General features: G+C 38.6%; 1 protein-coding gene across 1 annotated transcript; it reads left to right on the top strand.

Annotated features, from left to right (window-relative positions):
- The first annotated feature begins 553 nt into the window (after positions 1 to 553).
- Positions 554 to 26,763, top strand: LOC106089987 (probable cytochrome P450 28d1). The gene is made up of 8 exons (XM_013256010.2): positions 554 to 856; positions 13,860 to 13,998; positions 14,066 to 14,173; positions 14,236 to 14,340; positions 14,497 to 14,907; positions 16,221 to 16,344; positions 26,137 to 26,403; positions 26,474 to 26,763. Exons 1-8 carry the CDS (start codon positions 663 to 665, stop codon positions 26,638 to 26,640), a joined length of 1,515 nt encoding a protein of 504 aa, XP_013111464.1. The 5' UTR covers positions 554 to 662; the 3' UTR covers positions 26,641 to 26,763.
- The last annotated feature ends 64 nt before the right edge of the window (positions 26,764 to 26,827 follow it).

Genomic DNA, 26,827 nt, shown 5'->3' with positions numbered 1-26,827 from the left:
CATGGTCCTTAAAACGTTTGCGGGGGTCGTCACAATTAGTGGGATCCGTTTCTAATCTTCTTCGTTTTTTCAAAATTACTTCTCCAAGTTTTCCGGGTGATGGGCTACTAACCGGACGCCCCAACCCATCGTGTTATCGTTCTACAGGTGAACTCGTGGCACATTTTAGCACACTATCATTAATGGATGTTAAAGATAGCTACCCAGGTGACAGCGCTTGGAGGTGTGGGATGAAGCAAGACCAAAATAAGCATAGATTTGACCAAGTTTAACCCAATCGAAACCGTTGATTTCCAGTGTCCTCAAATCATATGGATGATAGGATTATAACTCCAACTGATGGTTGGTGTGTCTGTTTGATATTAATTTTTTATTATTGATTCAATAGAAATATCTTCGTATGCTTCTTTATTCAATGGAAAGCTCCATATATGACTACAAATATGAGAACTTTCCGTTTGTCCCGCTCTATGTTCTCACCGAAAACTGCGAAACATAATAAACTACAATTGCGATAAGCGGGCACAATAAAAGTCCCAGAGTCTCATTTAAGTTCAAAACTTTTGAGTTACCGGCTACATTTCGTTACGGTTGTTTGACGAGTACGTTGATAAATATACAAAATTTTTTTAATTGAAACGATTGATTTAAAAGTAAATAAGATGGACTCTTTGCTTATTACGGCCACTCTCATTTTGGGTTTATTGGGGCTTTTGTATGGATTTTTAATAAGCAACATTGGAGGGTGGAAGAAGAAAGGCGTGCCGGAAGCTAAATCTTATCCGGGCATCGGAACATTCCCAGCAACATTCACCCAAAGCCGGCATTTTATTTACGATGTGGATGAAGTGTACAGGTGAGTTCAATCAAAGGTAGGAAAGACGAATTACGATTTGTCTGCAGTGTGAACAAACGGTTGAAATGGTTGGCAGCACACAAGTATTTCAAGGTCAAATCTTTTCTGGCAATAAAAACCAGTTTCCCCAAGTCGTATACATGTTCGAGTATATCATTCCTACAAAACGTACAACGCATTCAATTATGCGGTAAATTTAAAGAGGCAAAATTTCTATATATTGGATTAAGACGAGAGATTTGTGAATTTTTCTTAAACTTAGGCGTTTTCGTATAACAACCAAATTTTATGAATAATTTTTCTATCATTAAACTGGCTTTAAACCCCCGATGGTTGTTTCCTCCTTTTCGCCTAGTCGAAATTCGCTGAATCATTTTTTGTAAGGGCCTCTTTAAAAAAGCCATAAAGGCAATGTTTTCTCTCCAAAAGTAAAAGTTTTGTTGGTATTTATTTTATGTGAATTTAAATTAAAACTCCCTTTTTTTTGGCAAACCGATTTAAAAACAAGTAAGTGTGTGCTAAGTTCGGCCGGGCCGAATCTTATATACCCTCCACCATGGATCGCATTTGTCGAGTTCTATGCGCGGTATCTCTTTTAGGCAAACAAATAATATTAAATAAGAACTGTTATGCTATTGGAGCTATATCAAGTTATAATCTGATGCGGACCATGAATGAATGCTGAACATTGTCGAAGTAATTGTGTAATATTTCAGTTCATTCGGATAAGAATTGGTTTATATGGGAGCTGTATCAAGCTATTGATCGATTCAGACCATATAAGACACGTATGTTGAAGGTCATGAGAGAAGCCGTTGTACAAAATTTCTGCCAAATGGGATGAGTGTTACGCCCTCTAAAGGCTCAAGAAGTCAAGAACCCACATCGGTTTATATGGCAGCTATATCAGCTTATGTAACGATTTGCGCCATATTAAGCACAGTTATTGGAAGTTATAACAAAACACCTCATGGAAAATTTCAGCCAAATCGGATTAGAATTGCGCGCTCTATTGGCTCAAGAAGTCAAGACCCATGATCGGTTTATATGGCAGCTATACAGGTTATGAACCGATTATTTGAATCATACTTAACACAGTTGTTGGAAGTGATACCAAAACACCACGTGCAAAATCGGAAGAGAATTGCGCCCTCTAGAGGGTTAAGAAGTCAAGATCCCAGATCGGTTTATATGACAGCTTTAGCAAAACATGGACCTATTTGGCCCATTTACAATCCCAACCGACCTACACTAATAAAAGTATTTGTGCAAAATTTCAAGCGGTAAGCTTTACTCCTTGGAAAGTTAGCGTGCTTTCGTCATACAGACGGACGGACAAGGCCAGATCGACTCAAAATGACATGACGATCAAGGATATATATACTTTATGGGGTCTCAGACGCGTATTTCGAGGTGTTACAAACAGATTGACGAAATTAGTATACCCCCATTCTATGGTGGAGGGTATAAAAAAGTATTCTCCAGGTATTAGTTCACAACAATAACATACACAGTAATTTCCTTTTAAATTAAATTAAAGTTCTCCAATTAATTTGTGAATGGGGCCAGTGAAGTGCTGCTGAACTATTTATTAACTCAGAGAAAAAGAATTAAAATCTCTTTTCAAATACGAAAGTTGTACATTGAATTCAAAAAATTCGCTGGAACCTGACATTCCAAAGATCTTGCATACAACTTTTAAAAAATTTATTGGCAATGTTTAATACCGAAGATTTATTAAAAAAGTGATACAAACATCTTATGAACATCTTACTATTTTTTACTGGTTATTACGCCACTGTTCAAGATAAAATCATTTTGAGTAGGAAATAAATCCTTCATTTTTTAAAGAAATATAAATTGCTTGACTTTGAAAAATACTACGCAGAGTCTGTTAAAACGTTGAAAGCTAATTTAGCTGTGCATATAATTACTGTGTCGTCAGAATATCTGCCATATATACACTTACTTGAATATCACAAACTCAATTAATATACGAATCTTAACTATTTTCTCAATACACCAAAAAGTCATGAATTCAAATATTTGGGTCAATTGAATAGAACGTCCAAATTTAAATTAGTATTGACAAGAAAGTTAAAGTAAAATATTATAATTATTATAGTATTCTTAATTGAGTACGAAGTTTTTTCAACATATTCCATTATTGCTATTTTGTTTAATGATCCATTTCGTTATCCTTTTTAATGTAAAATCTTATAAATTCCTTAGAAAATCGGCTTTATTGCTGAACCAGGATTATTTTTTCCCTCATCGAGTTATTTTTTTTCTTAAGCAGACTGTTTTTCGGACTTGAAAAATTTAAGTCTCTATCAATCCCTATACTCTTTACATAAAATTTAAAACCGGAGAACACGGAGACCACTTTAATATCTTAACATTTTGGTTTCAAAACCAAGCCATATCTATGCATTTTCGTGCTGAAATTTCTACTTCAAGTCTCCGAAAATGTTTTTGAGTCGGAAAAGTCCTTTTTTAAAACCCCTTGTATGCTGCCGAATTTACTTTTGATGTCAGAAATAGAGCTCAACAGCTCAAAAAAAAAAAAAAAAAAAAAACAAAAAATACCATCATAATATGTTACTGACTATGAAAAGGATTAATGAAAGGATTTTTCTTTCGACGATTAAACTAAAGTCAACACGACTCTTTAGTTGTCGTGTCCACCATGGCACATTGTTTCGAAAAAGCTGCAATAAGCTCTAAAATATAATAGCAAACAAATAGAGATTTGACTTTCTACATTTCTTATTTTCACTAAGGGTTGCACAGTGCTTTCTTCTTTGCGAAACCCAAACTGCTGAGATGGTAAAATATTATGATCGAATAAAGTCCGTAATCTTGTCTTTAATTATAGTTTGGTTAGGTTAAAAAGAGGGTGCAGATATTAATCCGTCTCATGCCACTATGGACATACACCTAATCCAGTAATCGGCCTGTTGTGCGCTCCAAAAAGTGACCCCAAACAAGAAAATTGTAAGTAAGGAATTCCATGCTACTTACAAAATCCTTAATTGTTTTCCATACCACTCCCCTAAGTTGGTTCATGTCTGGTATGTGTCCCCTAAGTTCCGGTGTCTGTTAGCCGCGAAAGGCTGGCAATGACATGGGAAATGCTCCAACGTTTCATCATCTTCTTTTAATGTTTAACTGACAGATGACAAAAAACTGATTTGTTAGTACCACAGGGTGGTTTAATCTTCGTCAAAGCGGTTTCCAAAATCTATGTCGTATTCGAAGAAAGTTTGCCGAAGACCATAGGTCTACAATCAAAATCAAGTTTCCGGATTTGAGCCACCAATTTATCTTCTAAAGGGTGATTTTTTTGAGGTTAGGATTTTCATGCATTAGTATTTGACAGATCACGTGGGATTTCAGACATGGTGTCAAAGAGAAAGATGCTCAGTATGCTTTGACATTTCATCATGAATAGACTTACTAACGAGCAACGCTTGCAAATCATTGAATTTTATTACCAAAATCAGTGTTCGGTTCGAAATGTGTTCAAATTTTGACAAATTTTGTTCAGCGATGAGGCTCATTTCTGGTTGAATGGCTACGTAAATAAGCAAAATTGCCGCATTTGGAGTGAAGAGCAACCAGAAGCCGTTCAAGAACTGCCCATGCATCCCGAAAAATGCACTGTTTGGTGTGGTTTGTACGCTGGTGGAATCATTGGACCGTATTTTTTCAAAGATGCTGTTGGACGCAACGTTACGGTGAATGAACACATTTCGAACCGAACACTGATTTTGGTAATAAAATTCAATGATTTGCAAGCGTTGCTCGTTAGTAAGTCTATTCATGATGAAATGTCAAAGCATACTGAGCATCTTTCTCTTTGACACCATGTCTGAAATCCCACGTGATCTGTCAAATACTAATGCAAGAAAATCCTAACCTCAAAAAAATCACCCTTTACGAAACCGTTGAAAGTGGGACCTTTAAATTTCATATGTCAATAATAAGTGAACGGATAAGGATAGGATGCTAGACAAGGGTGGATAATTGTCATTTATACGAATTTAAAACGATAGGCGAAACATGATTGTTTAATTTTTTACGTTTATACTATAATGACACTGCATATATGCATTTCTTTAAATACCATCTTTATTATTCTTTCACGCCGTAAATAACCCTCTTCAACCCTTCTCGGTTGGAGAATTACTTCGGATGGCCGTTCGTGTGCTCAATTACTTACGTTCATTTTTTGCTTTGGTGTATGATCATGAGCCTTTTCGAACTGGTTAGGCTTAACCTTGAGCTCTTTTATCCAGATATGTTGCATGCTTTCATGTTCAGGTTTTTAACCATTTGATTACTACTACGGCGTGGATTTTCTTGAATTCGAGCCTTCACTCTCCGAACCATTTCAAGTGTTGTTGCATTTCTTTTTAAGACCACTACCTTGACGTTTGGCAACGCTACCACCAACACCTTCCGCTTGCAATATAACGGTTTTTATACCCACCACCGAAGGATGGGGGTATAATCATTTTGGCTTTCCGTTTGCAACACATCGAAATATCCATTTCCGATCCAATAAAGTATATATATTCTTGATCAGCGTAAATATCTAAGACGATCTAGCCATGTCCGTCCATCTGTTCGTCTGTCTGTTGAAATCACGCTACAGTCTTTGGCCCAGATGAGTCTAGATTTGAATATTGCTGCCATATAGACCGATCTCTCGATTTAAGGTTTAGGCCAATAAAAGCGCATTTATTGTCCGATATCGCCGAAATTTGGGACAGTGAATTGTGTTAGGCGCTTTGACATTCTTCTTCAATTTGGCTCAGATCGGTCCAAATCTGTCCAGATTTCGATATAGCTGCCATATAGACCGATCTCTCGATTTAAGGTTTTGGGGCCATAAAAGACGCATTTATTGAACAATTTCGCCGAAAATTGGGACAGTGAGTTGTGTTAAGCTCTTCGACATTTTTCTGAATTTTGGTCCAAATCGGTCCAGATTTGGATATAGCTGCCATATAGACCGATATCTCGATTTAAAGTCTTGGCCTCATAAAAGGCGCATTTATAATTCGATTTCAGTGAAATTTGACACATTGACTTATATTAGGCTTTTCGATATCCGTGTCGTATATGGTTTAGATCGGTTTATTTTTAGATATAGCTACTAAAAAGATCAATATTTTGTTATACCCAATTGAACAATGACTTTTACTTATAAGTATTTGGTATCAATCCGAAAATATTTCGATACAGCTGCTATGGGGTATAGGTATGCATTTTACACCTGATTTTGATGAAAGGTGGTTTACATAAATACCCGTGGTGGTGGGTATCAAAAGTTCGGCCCGGCCTAACTTAACGCCTTTTTACTTGTTTGAACCGTTGAGTGGAGCGGACATCTTGTTGTTTCGCTCTGCAAGAATTTCCTGTAACTCGTAATAGTTAATTTTTTTTTGGAAGAAAAATTTAAGTCACTCAAGGATAGTTACGATAGAGGTATTCATTAGGCGGTTGATAATCTGTTTCCAATGGAGTGGCAGATCTAGAGCCCGGGAATGGACTCCAAAGACTCAACAGCTGCGGTGGTGGTATCAGGCTGTAACATGTTGCCTGCTACTGAAACCTTGACTAATGGAGCGGCTGCTCTAGGCTCCACTAGTCGACAGACGACTGGTCAGCTGGGGGTTTTGCCGAAGACACCTGGTTCGTGTCTTAAGGACAAGGCCGAACCTATTCTTTCTTCGCATGACTATAATTTGACTAGGCCTTCGACCTTCCCCGGCAAATCAACACACTCTTTAAGAGGTTAGAATTATAGAAGACGCATCGCTTTCAGTTCTATTGAGTGGCTTGTTGTTAATGATCCAAAGACTCTCACTAAAAGGGAGAGAGACTTCCAAAACTAGGGCTCGCGAATTTGCTGCACAGTCTACCCCAAAGACTACACGACTAGATTCGGAAACTGCACCGCGGTCAGCCAAAAGGCTGCGGTCACCTGGAGGGCACCCCATGCCTAAAAGAACTATGGCAAACAATAGTAAGATGTGACTATGGCAAACAATTGCTAATGTCGCTGGGGACAGTTTGATGATAGCAGTTGTCGACAAGGGAGAAGAACAGGGCTATATACCTAGGAATAATTGGAGTGGGATAGTCAATGCTACTTTCATCAGTTAACTCCGATGTCCTTGCGGAATTTCCTGGGTCTCCTCCAGTTTGTGACGATGAAGGCTGGTATCTGTCTGACGGATTGCAGGAGACAGAAAAACCCCCTGCCACAATCGATATGGGAGGGGATTGTATCGAAGTGGGACCTGACACAAAGGGGTGAGCTGCTTTTCGAATATACTATAATAAAGGGAATAAACCGACCTTTATTAACAGGCAGGAGGTACTAGATTCTACTTTTGTAGTGGAAGATATAAGCGCCAGAATATTCGACTGGGAAGTGTTGGATGACCACAGCTTCTCTGATCATCGTTATATTAGTTACAGCCTTGGAGAATATACTGCAGAAGTGATCCCTCGGCTAAACAGAAGAAAGTAGGATTGGGACAAATTTCGGCACAAATTCTGTACCAGAAAAGGAAGTGGAAACTACGGAGGATATAGACATAGTGGTCAAGCAGATCACGAAGGCCCTGAATGATTCGCTTATGTCAGCATGTCGTAGTGCCAACCCAAGATGCAAACAGCGACCGCCATGGTGGACCCCAGAGCTGGTTGGTCTAAGGAAGGACTGCAGAAAACTCGTCAACGGAGCAAAAGCCACAAGAGCACCACACGATTGGGACATCTATAAGGCTAAGCTAAGAAAATATAAGGGCGAGCTGAGAAAGGCTCAGAACAAATTCTGGGTAGAATTCTGCAGCTCCGTGGAGGATACATCTGAGGCCTCTAGACTAAGGAAGATTCTGTCCTCGAGACCAATTACGTCAGAGAATGTATGGACAATGTCTAGTGAGGAAACACTAGAACTACTCGTTGATACACATTTCCAGGAAATTCTTCAACGGACAAAGTGGCGCCAGAAAAGGTTGTTACTGGTATGCATTCGTCGGAGGTTATTAGGAAAATTGTGTCTAAGCCGAAAATCCTTTGGGCGATAAAAAGTTTCGACTCCTACAAATGTCCAGGTCCTGATGATGTAACCCTACCACACGTAGGCGAAAGTTTTTCGTCCTATTAGTCTGTCATCGCGGCAGTATCATGCATATAGTAAATGCAAATCCACCTAAACAGCCCTTCACGACATACTCGGCTACATAGAGGGTTCTCTCGCTGTGAGGAATATACAATGATTGCATTTTTTGACATTGACGGTGCCTTCAATAATGTAAAACAAAGGTCAATCATGAAGAAGATGAAGTTTCTAGGCATGAACTCTACCGTAAGAAAGTTTACTAATAACTTACTTACTATAAGATGCATTACGACAGGCATGGGATCTATGGATCTTAAAAGATTGAAGTTATTAGAAATATGTTATTGTCTCTGGAAGAAAAGGGAGTAAAAGTGGTTATTACGTGGCTATTGTGGTTAGGGGAAAGTTTCACAGCTCTCAAAGAGATATACTTTTGGAAGCTCTACGTGCAACAGCAAAGTGGGCTACCGAAATTGGTCTTGATATAAATTAGTGCATGACAGAAATAGTTCTTTTCAGCAGGAGATACAAGTTGCCTGCAATGGAACCTGTCCTTGAGAGGAGAGAAGGTTTCATTTACAGAAAAATACCTGGTAATAAATACCTGGGCAACTCTTGTCCTATAGACCTGCAAGAGAGCCATTGGCAAAATTGGGGTTTAGACCGCGTGTCACGCATTGGGTATATACTGCAGTTGTCAGGCCTAGGATGTTATATGGTGTTGTGGGCTGGTGGACGGCGCTTCAAAAGCCCACCTACTACTCAACATTTAACCGGATCCAAAGGATGGCTTCTTTGTGCATCATAGCTGCACTGAGGATGACACCATCTGATGCACTGAATTTGATGCTACATCTTACGCCTCTAGACATTGTGGCTAGACAAATTGCAGCGACCACTGTCGTGAGGTTAAAGGAGCTTTCTCACTGGTCATGTGGCGGTTACGAACATTGTGTGGACAGGCAGGGTGGATTACACCCTACCTGAGCCGCTTTTTGATAAAATGTACTGTACTACTATTCTTGATAGAACCGATTGGAACAACGATATCCCTGATAACAGAAGTTACATAGACTTCTATACGGATGGTTCCTAACTAAATGATCAGCTTAGCTTTGGGGTGTACTCTAAAGATCTAGAACTGTTCATATCAAAACGTTATCCGAACACTGCAGTGTGTATGAAGCGTAGATCCTTGCATTTAAAGAAGTGATGAATGGCTAAGATATGATGTCATTACGGCAATTGGCATAAATATCTTCTCAGACAGCCAGGCAGCCATAAGAGAACGTATTTCTGAACACAAAAACCGCCCTCGACTGTCGCAGATCTCTAAACGAGATGGCTGAACAGTTCAAAATTCACCTGTTCTGGGTGCCAGGCCACGGAGATATCCTAGGGAATTCTAAAGCAGACAAGCTTGCGAAACTAGGAATTACCCTACACATTCCTCTATGCCTCTGCCGGCATGTAAGCTAAGTTTTCAGGACCAGGCCTGAAAGGCGACGAATAATAGATGGTCACAAAAAGGGGGCTGTGAGCTTTCCAAAACTATGTGGCCTAATCTAGATTTGAAGAGGTGTACCGCTTTGCTGTCATTGGCTAGAACAGACGTCTCAGTCATTGTGTGCGTCATGACAGGTCATTGTCTAATCGGAAAACATGCTGACAGACTGAGAGTTGCCAGCAACAACTTTTGCAGAAACTGTGAGGACATCGAAGAAGAAGAGACCATAGACCACCTTCTGTGTTTTTGTCCTGCACTAGCACTGATAAGGAGTTCCACTTTAGGTTCTCATTTCTATGATAACCTGTCTGATTTAGCGGATGTGAACATTCGCAAGTTATTGGGCTTTTTAAAGCGATCTGGATGGTTCAACGGTAGGAACTAAAAGGCATTTTCTTCTTCTGTTCCTGTGGTATCACAATGGACGAAAATGTCTAAGTGAATGTGATGGCAAATTGCCACTTAAACCTAACCTTAATAATGTAATGAGCTGTCAATAAAATAAATATCAAGTAGCTGTGTATTTATTTATTTGTTGAGTTTTTTTAACTGACCGCAACATTATTTTAAAATATTTAGAAAACAATGAGGTAGAAATAATTCAAAGTAGAAAGCGGACTTTTGTAAGGAAACTTGCTTACTGATTCTACTATCGATTCTGGAATCCGAATTAAAACATGTTCTCTCATTCGCAACTTACAAAGGACTATGCGGAAACAGTTCGTTACAGAGTTGCAAAATCTATACAATATAACACAAATACAAGGTTGCCAGATTCGTCTTTCTAGAATTGGATGCAGATCCTTTCCACGAAGGACTATTACACTTTAAAGAAAATTTCATTACATTGTTTTCTTTAGAAACAATTTCTTTCTAACCTTGTCTTTTCTCCTTTAGAGAGACTTTAATTGAAATTTGGATTTAACGAAAATTTTGTTAAGATTTTGTCTTAATAGAGAATTTCTTTAAAAGTTAGCTTTTACAAATATTTTAATCGAAATTTTCTCTTTAGAGAAATTTTCACTGAAATAGGTTGGAAAATCGTATTAAAATTTTGTCTTTAGACCACTGGAAAATTAACGCCTTCTGTTAATATGGCACTATCCATGACATAATTACCAGATAGTGTACTGTTAACAGCTGAATAGAATTTTTTTTCGCAAAGTGCACTATCTGTCAACGAGTTTTGGCTGTGTGTGTATTATAGTAAAGAACAATTACACACAAACAACGAAAAATGACGCGAACTAGTAACATACACAAAAACACAGTTGCACTAATTACTGATTTTGACAGAGAGTGCATTCAATAGGTCAGTTCGCGTACTTTTCCAGTTAAAATTTGCAAGAGAGTAAAAGCCATTTCACTCTTTTTAAAAAATTTGCAAGCAAAAGTACGCTAACGACTTCCAGTGAAAATTTGCACAAAACAGCTGATTTTTGTTTTGGTTAGTTTTTTATTTGCTTGCTTGGAGAACAACCAATTTTTTTTAAATAAAAAATGCTGGCGATACCTTTGAGGTATTCCTTAGATAAACGTAAATTTATTGACCCGAGAGTGAAAAAGGTTAGAAGGGGGAGCCATTGATCGTATTTATGATCTCCGTGCCGCTGGACAGGCATCACAAATTACCGTGAAATCCCTTGGCAGCAGGTTGGCCCGATGGAGTCTCTCATCGGCAAGGGCTACCGCCTCAGTGTACAACACACTGCTACAACGAAACTACGTATGTCATCCGTTGCGCCAAGTCGCTGGTCCCAGACAGAATATCTACATTGATGCTGAAGAATCTGGATCTGCCTGGAGTCGAGTACCTTACAACTCCTCAGCCTATTCGAACACTATTATAGTACCCGATGTTTGGAAGATGGGCAGTTGAAACCTGGAAAGGACACGAGCAAGGGGGAGTCATACAGACCGATCTCTCTTCTCTCATCAGTAGCCAAAGCGCATGAGGGACTGCTCTCGTTGGACAATTTCCATTCGCCGTGCATCAGCATGCATTTCGAAGGCCGAATAGGACTACAACTGCTTTAAATTCCATCACCGTATACACTTCATGTGCCGACTGGATATTGTGGCTAGACAAATTGCTACAACCACTGAGGGAGCTTTCCATTTGGTAATGTGGCGGCTACGGACACTTTGTTATCATTGAAGATATCTGTATCCGTTCACAATTAGCAGACTAAATTGAGCTAATTTTTTCTAATCCCACTGTTTCATCGTAGCTTCCCGATGAGGATGATTCCATCGAAACACTTAAGAAACCGATAATAGCTCTTTTCTTGGTGTTTGGAAGGCTTCAATATTTGAATTTTTCAAGATTTTCCTAATAATTCTGCAAATTTTGCACTTACCTTCTAATATAGAACAACCGACTTGAGGTAAAATTACAACTTCTATTTGTTGAGTTTTCTGTACCTGAACAATAGCTCCTGCAGTGAATCTTCATTAAAAGTAAATAAAAATGAAACAAATTTAATAATTGCCAATAAACAATATTATTATTTTTTACTTTCCTCTGCCTTTTTGAACCATTTTAGCGTTAGCTTTTTTATTTTCATGTAACTGCTGCTTTTCATAAAACAGCTGACCATTACAAAACATCTGTTCAAAGTAGCAAATTTCTGCCGGCAAAAAAAGTCCCAATAGAAATTTGCATGTTCTTTATTTTCTAACTTTCAAAACTTACTATCCCTCGCGCTCTCTTCTGCAAATTTGCACATATTTTTGAGTTCCCGAACGCAGCTAATATTTTGTTGTTGGGCAACTGCCACTACCTGTTAATGAATATCTTGAATATTTTGGCACGATCCGCATCGTTCGGATGCGGGCCGTAACGAAGTAAGGGGGAATGAAAGAGAAGACAATTTAGGCCAGAGGAGGAAGTGAAGGCCAGAGGAGGGTGTGGGCGACAAACGCGCATGCAACACTGTGGAGTAGCGAAACCGTTGGTACGCTTCGGGTAACCAAGCTTAGGTATATATGTGATGAAGATTATGAGACGTTGGAGTATTTCCTATGTCATTGCCCTGCTTTCGCGGCTAACAGACAACGGCACTTAGGTGGGGACACAATACCAGAAATGAACCCTCTTAGGGCGTGGTATGAACCTAATTTTAAAGCCCATGGGCTTTTATTCTTTTGCACGCACACAATAATGTGCAATAGTATTTGTGGATTAGCCCACTACTACTCTAGAAAATACTTCCTTGAAATTTTGTCTTTGGATTTTAAATATTTATGGATTTTTTTTATAATAATAGTTAACTTAATCATCGGCCACCGTAGCGCAAAGGATAGCATGCCCGCTGAAGGGTAGCATGCAAGCTGAACGCCTGGCAAGAATATCAGAAACAAATTGTAAGCAGTGTTTATAGGAGGCTCCTTGTTTATGGGCAAATTTTCAAAATTTACAATGAACAAAATCTAGCAATTACTTAACCTTTAAAAACTTGAAAATCACGAAAACTTAATGTATTAGCCTCATTTTAGGTTTGACGATTTTGTGAGTTTTTTACAGAAAAAATTTACTATTTTGACGACTTCTTTTCTCAATTTTGACGATTTGTCGAAAAAATGACAGGGCAGCGCTGTTTGCACATAACGATAAGTTAAGGGCACATACGTTTCAGGACAGTCGTACTTAACTTGTTTTTGACTTATCCAATCTATCCATCAAATCGTGGATGTAAAAATCGGATTCTCATATCTTGATATGGATGTTTGAAAACTCCCTTCACGAGCACTCTACACAATATTTGCTTGCAAAACTATATGCTTTTGGGTCAAGAAAATTTGAATTTTGAAGAAAACCAAAAAGTGACAAACTTTCAAATCTTTTTATGTCCCCTAACATAATGGGAGTATACAATCCAACACCTCGATCTGTGACTTTATATGGTATATATACAATCTAAATCATCGTGACAATTTATGTCGATCTAGCCATGTCTTCTATGACAAATTTTAGCCCAATTGCAGCTTCTCAAGGCAAAAGAAGTCAAATCGAGGAACGGTTTATATGTATCTATTTTTGAACCTATCTGGGCTGAATTTTTTGTGGTGTTGGAGGGTATAAACGCACTCCACATATCAAATTACAGCCCAATCGAGTTCATTTGTGGAAAGTTTTTGCTGAACATAGTACATTTTTACTTGTTTCTGTTAACTTGTAACAGCTCAGCATGAGTACACTCCAAGGTAGCGTGTACATTGGAGTGTACTAATGCCGCCCACATGCCGTTTTCTGTTATTATCAACTCATTTGTCAATTGATATCAATTAACTGTAATGTTTTGTATAAGCATTCTTTAAGATGCAAATGATTATTTTGTTGTTAATTTTAGGCAATTCCGGAATAAGAACAAATATGTTGGCGTTTATTCAGGGCGTGCGCCACAGTTTTTAATCTTAGATCCAGAACTTGCTCACAAGATATATGTAAATGATTTCAACAGTTTCCACGATAATGAATTTGGAGAATATGTAAGAAAGATGTTAGTGCTGGTTTAAAGTGCACATGTGATTTATTCTCATAATTTGTTCTTAAAAGATTGATGAAAAATCTGACTTGATATCTGCTAATAACCCCTTTTTCCTAAGAGGTGAAGAATGGAAGGAACGACGCACTGAAATGATACCAGGCATGACCCCAAATAGAGTAAGTTACATTAGAGAGAATAGTGGCATACTTAACTCGGGAATGTTATTTTTCAAATGCAGATTAAAAGTGCATATCCCGTAACTTTGGATGTGTGCAAACGTTTGTCAGATTATATAAATCAAAAGACTAAACTTCCCCCTCAGGATGGTTTGGATATGTATGAAGTAAGTACAATTTTAGCTCACTTGAGAAAAAATAAAAAATAATTTATGAAAGATTGATCAAACAATCTCCAATGAGTGACAGAATAACTTTTTTGAAATTAACTTAATTTAATTATAATAAATTTTCTTTATGTTTTTAAAAATTCTTGCTTCCAGCTTTGTCTTAAGTACACAACAGAAGTGGTGAGTGATTGTGTTTTGGGAATAAACGCTGCTAGTATCTCAGACAATCCCTCACATTTAGTGCAACAAGTACAAGACCTCTTTAGACCATCAACCTCCTTGATTCTGCAACAGATTGCAATATCTCTTCTGCCCTGTACAAAACACATCTGGAAAATGACATTCTTCAATAAATCAGTAACGAAATACTTTTTCGATTTAATGGAAAATGCCATTGAAATGAGACGCAAGCACAGCAACAATCGCGTAGATTTCTTAAATTTTTTGTTGCATCTGCAGGAAAAGAAGAAGTTGCCCAGCAAAATTATGGGCGCAAATATTATGACATTCCTAACTGATGGTTTTTTCACTACTGCTCAAACTGTTGCACATTGTTTGCTGTATGTAAGTATTTACAAGTAGTCTTGGATAAATGCCACCATGAATTTTGATACAAATGTACACTAATTCAGTTTTTATTCTAATTACTTTGTAGTAATCAAATCGGGTATTGATTAAGGTTTTAAGGGCATAATAAGTTGGTTTATATGAGCCCATATATAATTATCGACATAATTGGTTTATTTTAGTGTGAGCGTTGGAGGGCTCAAATGTACTTTACCTCGGAAATTTCAGCCAATTTCGGCCAAAATTAAGGCTTCTAAAGGCTCAAAAAATCAAACCCGGCGATCGGTTTATATTGGGTTATAACTATTTATGATTCTATCTGGGTGGAAGTTGGGAGTGAGTATTATATCTCACGAACTAAATTTCGGTCAAGTTGGATGGAAATTGAGGAGTTTAGGAGTTCAAGAAGTCAAATTGGGGGAGCTGAAACTATATGGAGCATTTGCAATCCCCAAATTACATAAATAAGAAGTATATGTGTAAAGTTTCAGGCGGATATCTTCATTCGTTTCAATACTATCGTCAAAGCGACAGTCGGACAGGCACAGCTAAATCGCCTTAGAATGTGAAGGCAATCAATAATATTTATACCTTATAAGGCGCAGGTCAATATTTCGAGGTGTTACAATCGGAAATATCAGATTAGAATACCCACCTCCTATTGTGGTGGTTATAAAAATATGAAAAGTCATTCGGCGTTTTTATAAAGACAAACCTCAACCATCCCCTTTTGTCGCTAACTAACGTAAACAATCAATCGCTCATGTACTTTAAGCATTTAACTGCCCTTTACATTCAAATAAAAACAAAAAAACATTTAAAATCTATCTACACGATACCAATATGAAAATTGCACACAAGTTAAATATTGATTGGATGAATATTTAAAAATCATTTACTCAAAAATAGGAAATTTTTGTCTTATGTCCATCTTCAAGTATATGAGCAAAATGTACAAATATTATAATTAAAGAGCAATAAAACCAACACACGGTCATGTAGCCAATAAAACGAAACGCGTTCACCAATGGAGTAAACAATCACCCCTTTCTAATTGAGTTATAGGATTAATATAGAATTAATGTAATAATGCCAACAAGACGTCTTGTGCAATGAATATCTTTAAATAAATCAATATTCCACACATCGTCGATTTGCAATGGTATTCAATGAGCATTGATTCGTTTTATAATGACCATTCTTTTATCACTAGACGCTTTTTTTGTGAGTTTAGTCTTTACATTCGACAAATTTGTTTGCAAAATTCTGGCAGTAAAATTATGAATTTGTAATTGAATTCTATATTTTAGTTGGCACGAAATCCCAAAATCCAAGAGAAGTTGCGAGAAGAAATACTGAATAATATTAACGAAGACGGTATAGTGACATTTGAAAGTCTTTCCGAGATGCCTTATTTAAATGCATGTTTTAACGGTGAGTAGCTGACGAATTCTATGTTTTTTTTTTATTTAAGTCTATTGATAACAAATAACCTTACAGACTAATAACAATATATTTACAAATGTATTAACCTAAGAATTTAAAAATAATATAATTTTCCTTTTTAAACTTTCTTGATTCTCAGATAGATCTATTATATCTTTCAGTTGATTAAATTGATAACATAGGTGTCGAAAAGGTTCATTATTGGCATAGTTGGTTTTATAATAAGAAATTTTCAAAAGATCAAAATATCTGGTAGGTCTGATAGGAATGTTATAGAAAATTCGACTCAAAAGAAAGCAGGAATTTATTTGAGCATGAATTAATTTAGTCAAAAACGTAATGTTTAGCATGGTTCTACGACTTTTTAATGTAGGAAGCTTTATAAGATTTAATCGGTACTCACACGAAGGTAATGAACTTCTGTCCCACCCATTTCGACGGAGACAAAATAGTAGAAATTGAATGAATATTGTAGTACGGATCCCATACCACTAAACCGTACTCGAGATTAATTCTAACTAGCGACGTATATAAGTTTTTCGTCACAGAGAAATCATTAAGTTCTTTACTCCAGCGTTTCATGAAGCCAAGAGCACTACGTGCTTTGTTTACAACCATTGAGATGTGTTGACGGAAGTTTAAGCGTTGATCTAGAAGAAATCCAAGGACTTTAAAGCCAAAGGCTACTTCAAGTTGATTGGAACCCAAAAAGTAGCTAGTTTTAAGAGAGGTTATTCTTGAAAATGATATGTGTTTGCATTGGAAATATTATGTTCCATAAAGTTCTGGTTGCACCATTCGTAAAGAGTATCAAGGTCATACTGAAGATAACACTGTTCATCAGAGTGTCTCATTGATCTGAAGATCTTTACATCATCTGCATGTTAGAGACGAATAAATTCTTAATTTTATACCTTCCACCGTAGGATGTGGGGTATTTTAACTTTGTGAATCCATATCGATCTAAGATCATTTTAAGTATATATTCTTGATCACTTTGCCATTTTCAATTGATGTAGCAAAGTTTGTCCATCCATCGGCCAAAAGCATTCTTACTTCTTTCTGAGGGCAAAATCTATCCGGTCTAAGTTTAGCAGAAATACTTCCATATTAAAAGACACAATTCTAATGTTGATAACCATTTGTATATCATCTTCCATTTTCCAGCCAAGCATGATCGGAATCGGTCCATAAACTGACATAGTTTATATATAGGCCGCTCTTATGACTTGAATTTTTAGCGTCTACAGAGCGCATAAAAACAACAGCCCAGCTGAACTTAACACACTTATACCTATTTCTCTTTCGTTTGGAGAATCTTTAGCACAAGCAATTCCGTTTTATTTAGGAAACACTACTTTTTATTATTTTTGTAACATTGTCCTCTACGGTTGAATGTTACTTTGCTTTAGTTGATCATTACCGAACTTAGAATAACCGAACTTAGAATATATGCCCATGCGCCTCGATCTTCTGCGCTTCTTCTACAATTTCTGACACCCGGGTTCGAGATGTTGCTCTTCACTTGGTCACTCCATCGGAGTTTTGGTCTTCCCACTTAGCGTTTTTTTTTAATTTTGCCTTCAAATGACTTCTTTGCTGGAGCTTCTTCATTCATTCTAACAACATGACCTAGCTAAAGCAAACGTTGTATTTTGATGCGTTAAACTATGCTATCGTCGTTATACAGCTCGTGGTTCATACGACGCTTATATTTTTCATTAACGCTATGCCCATGCGCCTCGATCTTCTGCGCTTCTTCTACAATTTCGAGATGTTGCTCTTCACTTGGTTACTCCATCGGAGTTTTGGTCTTTTTTTTTGTATTTTGTATTTCGTTGTATTTTGATGCGTTAAACTATGCTATCGTCGTATAACAGCTCGTGGTTCATACGACGCTTATATTTTCCATTAACGCTAACTGGTCCATACATTTTACGAGATTTTCCCAAGTACCCATGCTTCGGAGCCATACAACAGCACTGGTCGTATCAGAGTCTTTTATAGTGTAATGTTTGTCTGTCGAAAGGTGGCTTTGCTCCTCATCTGCTTGCTCAGTCCAGAAAGTCTGTTAGCCAATATTATCGATAGTTTTATTTCAAAACTGGTGTCGTTTGATTAGGTTATGACGGTGCCGAGGTAGATAAAGTTGCTGACTATCTCAAAGTTATAGTTCCAGCTTTTTTCCATTTTCTTCATCTGATCGGGTTTACAGGGCTTTGTGGGAGTTGATATCATCCACTTCGTCTTATTTCCATTTAATGCCAACCCCATTTTCGTTGATTTTCTTTCGATACGATTGCTTCTTCCGATGACCGACCTATAATATCGATGTCTTCGGCATGGGCAAGTATCATATGACCTCTTGTGAGTAGTGTGCCATGCCTATTCACCCCTGCATCTCGTTTTGTCTTCTCGAATAGGGTATTAAAGAGATCACACCGTAGGCTGGCTCCCTGTCTGAAACCTCGTTTGGTATTGAACATTTCGGAGAGGTTCTTTCCTATTTCCTATAACGTGTGTCAGCAAGCGCAAAGTTCAGCAATTCGCAAAGTTTTGAACGAATAGGGCTGTCAACGAAACGATGGTAGGAGTTGATTTATGCTACTCAGTTCTTTTCCAGGATATGGCGGAGTTTAAATACAGGGTGGCTGATGAATATTGCTACAATGATGAATATTGCTACATTTTTTTTTCGGTGTATGGAATACATTTTTCTTTTATTCATGTTAAATTAAATTATTAAATTAATTATTAAATTATTATTAATTAAATTAATTAATTAATTAATTAAATTAATTATTAAATTATTATTATTAAATAGAAAAAAAGTTATTACATTTTTTTTTGGTAGCGGCTTTCATCAGCCACCCTGTATCTGCTCTTTGGTAGATTTACCAAATCTAAAGCCACACTGATAGGGCCCAATCATTTCGTTGACTCTAGACTTTAATCTTTTACAAAGTACACTCTCCCATTCACGTACAAGATACTGTACGTGAATGGGAGACGACTTATTCCTCTGTAGTTGGTACATTCCATCTTGCCCTCTTTCTTGTGTACGGGACATTGTATGCTGAGATTCAAATCATCGGGTATGCGTTCTTCTAACCAAATTGCGCAGATGAGCCGATGCATACACCTTATGAGTATGTCGCCTCCGGTCGTAAACAGTTCATCGGGCAACCCGTCGGCTCGTGTTGCCTTATTGTTTTTTAGCCAGGTTACTGCTACGTGGCCCTCGTTTTGAGTAGGTTGTACACATTCCATACTATTATCAGGGATTGGTTCCGCAACTAGGAAAAGTGTTTTGCAGCAGGATGTGCCTGTACCAAAGCCATCGGTTTGATGTTTAATTATTTGGAAGATTTTTTGCACTTGGACCTGGCTCCTGAACATCTCGATTCGCTCGTACTCACCTCTTTTCATTTCCTTTCATTTTCTGCCGAATAGACTTTTCTCCTCTCTCCTTTTCTCCCGATACCAAGCAATAGGGTCAGCTGAGTGGAGTATGTGTTTGCCACCTGTTGTGTTGCAGATTTCCGTCGTCTAGTTTCCGTGCAGTGTCAGATCGTACTTTTCTCGCCACTCTAAGACGTGTGTGAGTCCATTATTGGCTTAGGTGTATGCATGGTATGGGGCAGATTAATATCTGCCCCCTCTTTTCAACCTAACATAAAACGTGTGCGAATCTTTGCTGCAACAAAGTAATGATCGGAATAGATGTTCGCCCCTCGCATCGATCGCACATCTAACACGCTGTTTGAATGCCTTCCATCAATCACAACATGATCTATTTGGTTTCTCGTGTTTTGATCTGGTGAAAGCCATGTGGCCGTGTGAATCCATCGATGTTGGAATTACCATGTTTTTAGCCACGACGAAATCTATTAGCCTTTATCCATTATGGGAAGTTTTTCGTGTAGGCCACATTTTCTGACTGTTGGTCCAAAGTAATTTTCCTTCCCTATTTTCGCATTAAAATCTCCTTATCTTTCATTCTAGGGGCTCGTAGAAAATACCCTTTTTCTGCCTGTCCTCGTCTTTCGTCGGGGCATGGGCGTAAAATATGGCTGATGTTGAAGAATTTTACATTTATGTGGTTAAATGTTAGTCGTGAAGTTGCCACTTTTTCATGTAAAAGTCACTTCGTTAATGGTAATGACTGTACAGGGAATTCGTCTGTGGTAAAGCATGGCACATATGCATAGATTTAAACATTATTTTAAGCCAAACATGGTACTGATCTGCAGGTAAAAGGGGGTGATATAGCTGCGCAACATCATATATACATATTTTTAACATTGTTGAAATAAGTATCACAAAAATGAGCTACAAAGCCTTGAGAAACGACAGTTATGTGGATATGAGCAGAGCTGTGGCAGCAAACAAGAAATTATAGTCACCTTTCGAAATGTATCCCAATGGCTATGTCCAACGATCTGTTGATCATGTAATTTTTTTCAATAATCAAATCTTCTTCCTAGCATTATTCACAAAAATATTTTGTTTACCTTAAAAGATGCAGAGTTTGTTAAGAAAGTAGGAAGGCATACGCTCAAAGGGCCATTTTTTTGCTTTGAGTAAAGTAGGTATTGTATTGCAGTCGTTGAGTGAAGCGGCCGTGTCTTTATTTCGCTCCTCAAAGAAAAAATAAATATATATTCGTATCTCGGAATAGGTACTACCTATTATGAAAAAATTTTAAAGCCTTTTGGAGTAGGCTAGGAATGGACTCCTAAGACTCAACATCTGCGGTGGTGGCGTCAGACAGCAGCATGTTGTCCTCCCCTCCTATAGGTGTGGGTGTCTTGGTACCTGTAGTCGAGAGTAATGCTTCAAGCGCACAACTAGTCGTCAGACTAATAAATGAGGAAGAGATGGATAAACCAGAGGGATACACAGTTCGTCCCCAGCCTTTAAGTAAAGGTGGAGTTTCTGGACTCCGATTCAGATAGCGACTGTGCCAATGAAACAGTCATCGCATCCGAATCGAGAGATGAGGGCATCGGGATAACAGCTGAAGTGAGCGATGGCTTTGCTAAGCTCACAAGCAGACCGAGAAAGCGATCCTAAAATATTGACGAAGAAACAGAGCTCCCCGCTTTGTCTTTGTCTGCCAGACTGAAACGAGGTACTAATAGGGTGCGGTGCGAACTCTCACCACATTTCGTGGGGTAGTACCAACACTAGTAAGCGGGGCCAAGTCCTGGCAGACTTTACGACCTAATACCACTTAATATTGGTAACACAGCTACCTTTGTTAATTTGTTACTAGGGAGGAGGTATTAGATGTGACGATATGTTCGGAAAATCTGATCGATGAGGAACACTCTTTCTCTGACCGTCGCTACATTAGATTTAGAATAGCCAGCGCCAAATCCGACAAGCTTCCGGAATAAGTTGAAGACCAACTGAACAAAATTCGGAAGGCTACTGAGAAGAAGACTTGGGCAAGATAATTTAGATTGTCCAAGCATAGAAGACATTGACGAAAATGTCAACAGTATTACGACTGCACTGGAGAGGTCCTTCGAAGATGGTTGTCCTCTTCGGGAAAGGAAATCAGTCCAAGAAAAACCCTGAATGACCGGGGAAATTCGCAATATCGGGAAAGAGGTCCGCAGACTTTTTAACAGAGCACGTCGTTAAAAAAGCCGAAGTTTATTGGAATGTGTATTACACACGGCTCAAGGAATACAATAAGATTACCAGAGCGGCAAAACGTGCCTCCTGGAAGCTTTTCTGCGAACAGGTCGATAGCGTTAATGACGCTGCCAAGATAAATAAGTTTCTCTCAAAAACCCATGTCTAAACTGAAACTCTAGTAGACGATATGGGAGTGAGAGCAGAGACAACGGAGGACATGTTGAGGCTTTTGATGAAATCCCATTTTCGGCAGGATACGACGGGACTCACGGAGAAACCGGAATCTTGGAATAATGATGTTGATCGAAGGTTTATAATAACGGAATTTATGTTGAAGGTATCCTTGAGGAGCTTCAAACCATTGAAGTCAAGCGGACCTGATGGGATATTTCCGGCGTTACTACAGAAAGAGGCCTTACGTCCTTTCTATTCAAAACCATGGAACGTATTGTGGACACCATGATAAAGAGTATGACATTCAGAGAACTCCTCAAATACAAACAGCATGCCTATGTCAAGGGAAGGTCTGTGGAGACTGCCCTGCACGAGGTTGTGCATAAAATAGAACAATCCTTTGATGCCAAAACGTACACACTGGCGGCATGCATTGACATCGAGGGGGCTTTTAGAAATGTGCAGACCAACACACTGATCCAACCCTTAACCAGTACCGGGTGGACCCGGTCCTTAGGGACTAGATATGATAAGGAACAAGTGGATAAATTGTGTGTCTCATGGCATAAATATAAGGGAGAAAGTGGCACAGGGCACGCACAGTGGGCATTTTATCGCCACTCCTATGGGTGACCACCATAAATGACCTATTACGGATGCTGACTGAGGAGAAATTTGAACCCGTCTGCTACGCAGACGATGTTATAATACTTCTAAGAGGTAAGGATCCGAACGAGCTATGGAGAAGGGCCGAAGGGGTCTTGCATATGGCATATGACTGGGCTAGACCCAGGGTCTCAATGTTAACCCAGAGAAGACTGAAATATGCCTGTTCACGAGGAAGACGAAGGTGGGCCAATTTAACGCACCACGTTTCCTTTCCATAAGGACCATACAACAGGTTCAGAGAACATGTTGTCTTGGCATAGGCGGAGCGATGAGGACCACGCCCACTAGGGCTTTGGAGACTATTCTAGATATTCGACACATTGACATAAAGATTAAGTGTGAGGCAGCCACAACGGCTATGAGACTTAAGGCGATAGGAGAATGGATTGAGGATGGGAGCAGCTCATACCATCGCGGTATAATCGAGGCGTCGATAGGAAACCTGGAAGGAAGTGGAGAGGTTTCCGATCGGATAGCTGAGATTAACCTTGAAGTCGAGTGCGACGCAATACTGCCATCGGCACAGTCTTGGATTGACGGAAACCTAGTATTGCCATCTGCAAGATCATGTTACACGGATGGATCAAAGCTAGAGGAAAGAGTGGGCCTGGGGTTTACATTGAAAACCTTTGAAGTCGAGTGCGACGCACTGCTGCCATCGGCACAGTCTTGGATTGACGGAACCCTAGTATTGCCATCTGGAAGATCTTGTTACACGGATGGATCAAAGCTAGAGGACAGATTGGGCCTGGGGGTTTACATTGAAAACCAAAGGACTGAGATCTGTTTTAGACTGCCTGACCATAATACGGTCCTGCAGGTGGAAATCCGGGCGATCACGGAATGCGTGAAGTGGTGTGGTGCTAACGCGAGGACGTCGAGTCTGAAAATCTTTACTGAAACGGTCGGTAGTACGGCGAAAATCCTATGGGGAGATCCAGATCGTGAGAAGACGAGGCTATTACTGAAAGGAAGCAAGAAGGAGGTCAGTATAGCTATTGGTATCATAACGGGACACATAGGACTACTAGCTCATTTATATAAAATTGGTGCGGCAAGTGATACGATGTGTAGGGCATGCGGGGAAGAGAAGCATTTCCTTTGTCATTGCCCGGCTTTCGCGTCCAACAGATACGGGTACTTAGGTGGAGACACAATATCAGACATGAACCAACTTAGGGGAGTGGCATTGAAAACAATTAAGGATTTTGTAAGTAGCACGGAATTTTTAGACCTGAGCCAGTAATCGGCTTAGGTCTTTGCAACCTAACCTAACCTAAGTAGGTATTCATGTGTGTGAACAGAAAAAGCATAATAAATTTGCATTCTGTAACATAAAAGCCAAATTCATGTTGCAAAATTATTGAATTCTTTGCTAATTTGAACATTTACAATTATTTTAAAAATTTTTAAAAGAAGCATCCCCCAAACAGTACTTATTTCCTGACCGTTCCAATATAAGGCTCAGATAAAATAAGAAAGTGAAAGAAGATACAGCGGAACGGGCCCTGTGCAGCTAGTAGAGCAGCCGACCCGGCCGCCAAATGGAAATTTAAACCAATAATGACAATATTAGGGTTACATATATATATATAATATTGTCATAATTGGTTTAAATTTCCATTTGACAGCCTTTCGAGGTGGGACGGCCATTTCGCATAAATCGCCCCACCCATCTCCAAAATCTGGAATTTTGAAAATATGATAAGGGGAGGGTCCGCCCATTAAAGTTTGGATGTTACATGTACTTTATTCTCTTGGTTTTGGTGGTGGATGGAGTACTGAAACCCTTTGGCCTGAAAGTGGATATCAAGTTCATACTCTACTCACAAAAACCACATTTGAGCTACATATTGCTGTAGTATGTATATATGTGTAGTTCGGGGGGAGTTTATGGGTCATTCCTGAAACACTTGACTTGACAGATATCGGGTTTGAGCCCCTATTTCCTATAATCAGCAAATATGTCCAGTTGAGGTGCGGCGGACACACACGCACTTAGCCCTGAAAACACATCTGCTTCGTGCTCTAATCTTAAATTCCTTTTATTTGAGACGCAATTGTAATTGGGTGCCATGCCATTGTAGGCAAACATGGCCAGTTTAGGGGCGGGCATGCTAGAACACGATTTTCTTGGAGACCTATAATGTCAAGCATTTTGAAGGCGGCGATCAAGATATTCAAGGCTACGGGTCTCGTTCAGATCCTCACAAATTAATTTTTTTTTTGTTGGTTATCTACATTCAAAATCGTATTTCAAAGCTACCACTTGGGATACCATATTTTTAAAGATCAGTAGGTCCCCCTGTATCTATCCCAATTTGAGTGTAAAAAGTATACTCTTCTACCAAAGACCTTTAATTGCTGTCCTATTCTATCCTGATCGGCCTTCATATATAATTTTTAATTCCTTTTTTTTTTGGGTAGGATGATATGATGGGTAGGGGAGGGCAATTTCCCTCTGACGCATTCTTTCATTTGAGTACAATATATTCTAGGCCGTCCTACATGACAGTTTGGTGTGGTTTTTATTGGGGGAGAGGGTCAGTCCCTCGACGCTAAGACCCAAAAGACAATTTATTTGAGTCCTTTAACAGCGAGATCTACATGATCGGCTGAACGGCAGGACGTGAACCAGATACTTGAATCCTTATATCAACATTGGATTCGATCTCTACTGTCATAGACCTTTCGTTTAATTCCCATATTATCCCGATCGAATTACACGTCTTATTGAAGTGTATTAGGTGGGTGGGTCAGTCCCAGACTCTGTCCCAAATGTGTATATCAGATTCGTAATCTACTCTTAAAGACCTTTCATTTTATACCCATTTTGTGACGTTGGACATTCATGCTCGTTTAGGGTGTTTTTGGGATTGGAGAGGCTCCGTAGATACCTTGGACCAAATTCTTAAAACAAATGTGTATTCAACTTCCAAACACCTTTCATTTGATACCCACATTACCCAAAACGGTAAAAGTGTCCTGTTGGTTGGTGTTTTTGGGGGTGGGGAATTCCCTCGACACGACGTTTTTGAAAATTGTGGATAAGGAAATCTGTCAAATAAACCTATTTTAAATCTTTATTAAGTTTTGTGAATAAGACCATTTATGTTTAAACAAAAAACAGATGGAATTCCAAATAAAATATTTGATCAAACTATGTATTCGTCGCAAATTCTTACATGAATTTATAATGAAAGATTAAATTTTCTGTAAACTTGTGAACAATTTGGTTTATTGCTAATTCTTTTTCTTTCATTCATGTACTATTACCTCTTTTTGCAGAAGCCATTCGTATCTTGCCACCACTGCCAATGAATACCAAACTCTGCACCAAACCTTATGAGTTTGTAAACAGTGACGGTCGATCGTACAAAATGAAAAAGGGAGAAGTTGTCGTTATTATTCCGTACAGCTATCATCACGACGAACGATATTTTGAAGAGCCTGAAAAGTTTAAGCCCGAACGATTTTTGGGGGATAAAAGCCTTAAGGAATACAGAGAGGAAGGCAAATATTTGGGTTTTGGTGATGGACCACGCATATGCATGGGTAAGTTCATATAGATACATAAAAGGAATTTCTTCAGCCTATATTAATTATAATGATGTGGCAATTATAGGTATGCGATTTGCTTTAACTCAAGGGAAAGCGGCTATTGTAGAGCTGGTGCGTCACTTCCATCTCAAAGTGAATCCTAAAACTCGTAATGACAATGTTTTGGATAAGAAGGAATTTTTGACTCGCCTGGATGGTGGTATATGGTTGGATTTTGAGGCAATAAAGTAATCAACACTCTAATCTCTCGAGAAACAAAGGATGGGCGAGCGGGATAAAGGTTTAAATTCAGAATCATTAATAATTCAAATAACTGTACTGTGTGTTTATAATAAAGAAAAATAGGATGGCAGAGCCCGGTTGAGTTTCTTCTCCGTTAACGACCAAAACAAGGCCCCCAATTGCACTCTTGTTCATC

The sequence above is a fragment of the Stomoxys calcitrans genome, chromosome 4 (assembly GCF_963082655.1).
Source record: "Stomoxys calcitrans chromosome 4, idStoCalc2.1, whole genome shotgun sequence".
Classification (NCBI taxonomy): Eukaryota; Metazoa; Arthropoda; class Insecta; order Diptera; family Muscidae; genus Stomoxys; species Stomoxys calcitrans.
This window is presented reverse-complemented; position numbering and strand designations above follow the sequence as displayed.

What these genes read in the sequence shown, in the direction of transcription:
- LOC106089987 (XM_013256010.2), top strand. Translation starts at nt 663, where the DNA reads ATGGACTCTTTGCTTATTACGGCCACTCTCATTTTGGGTTTATTGGGG. An exon ending in GATGTGGATGAAGTGTACAG is followed by an intron (nt 857 to 13,859) that starts GTGAGTTCAATC and finishes TGTTAATTTTAG; the next exon opens with GCAATTCCGGAATAAGAACA. An exon ending in TGGACCACGCATATGCATGG is followed by an intron (nt 26,404 to 26,473) that starts GTAAGTTCATAT and finishes TGGCAATTATAG; the next exon opens with GTATGCGATTTGCTTTAACT.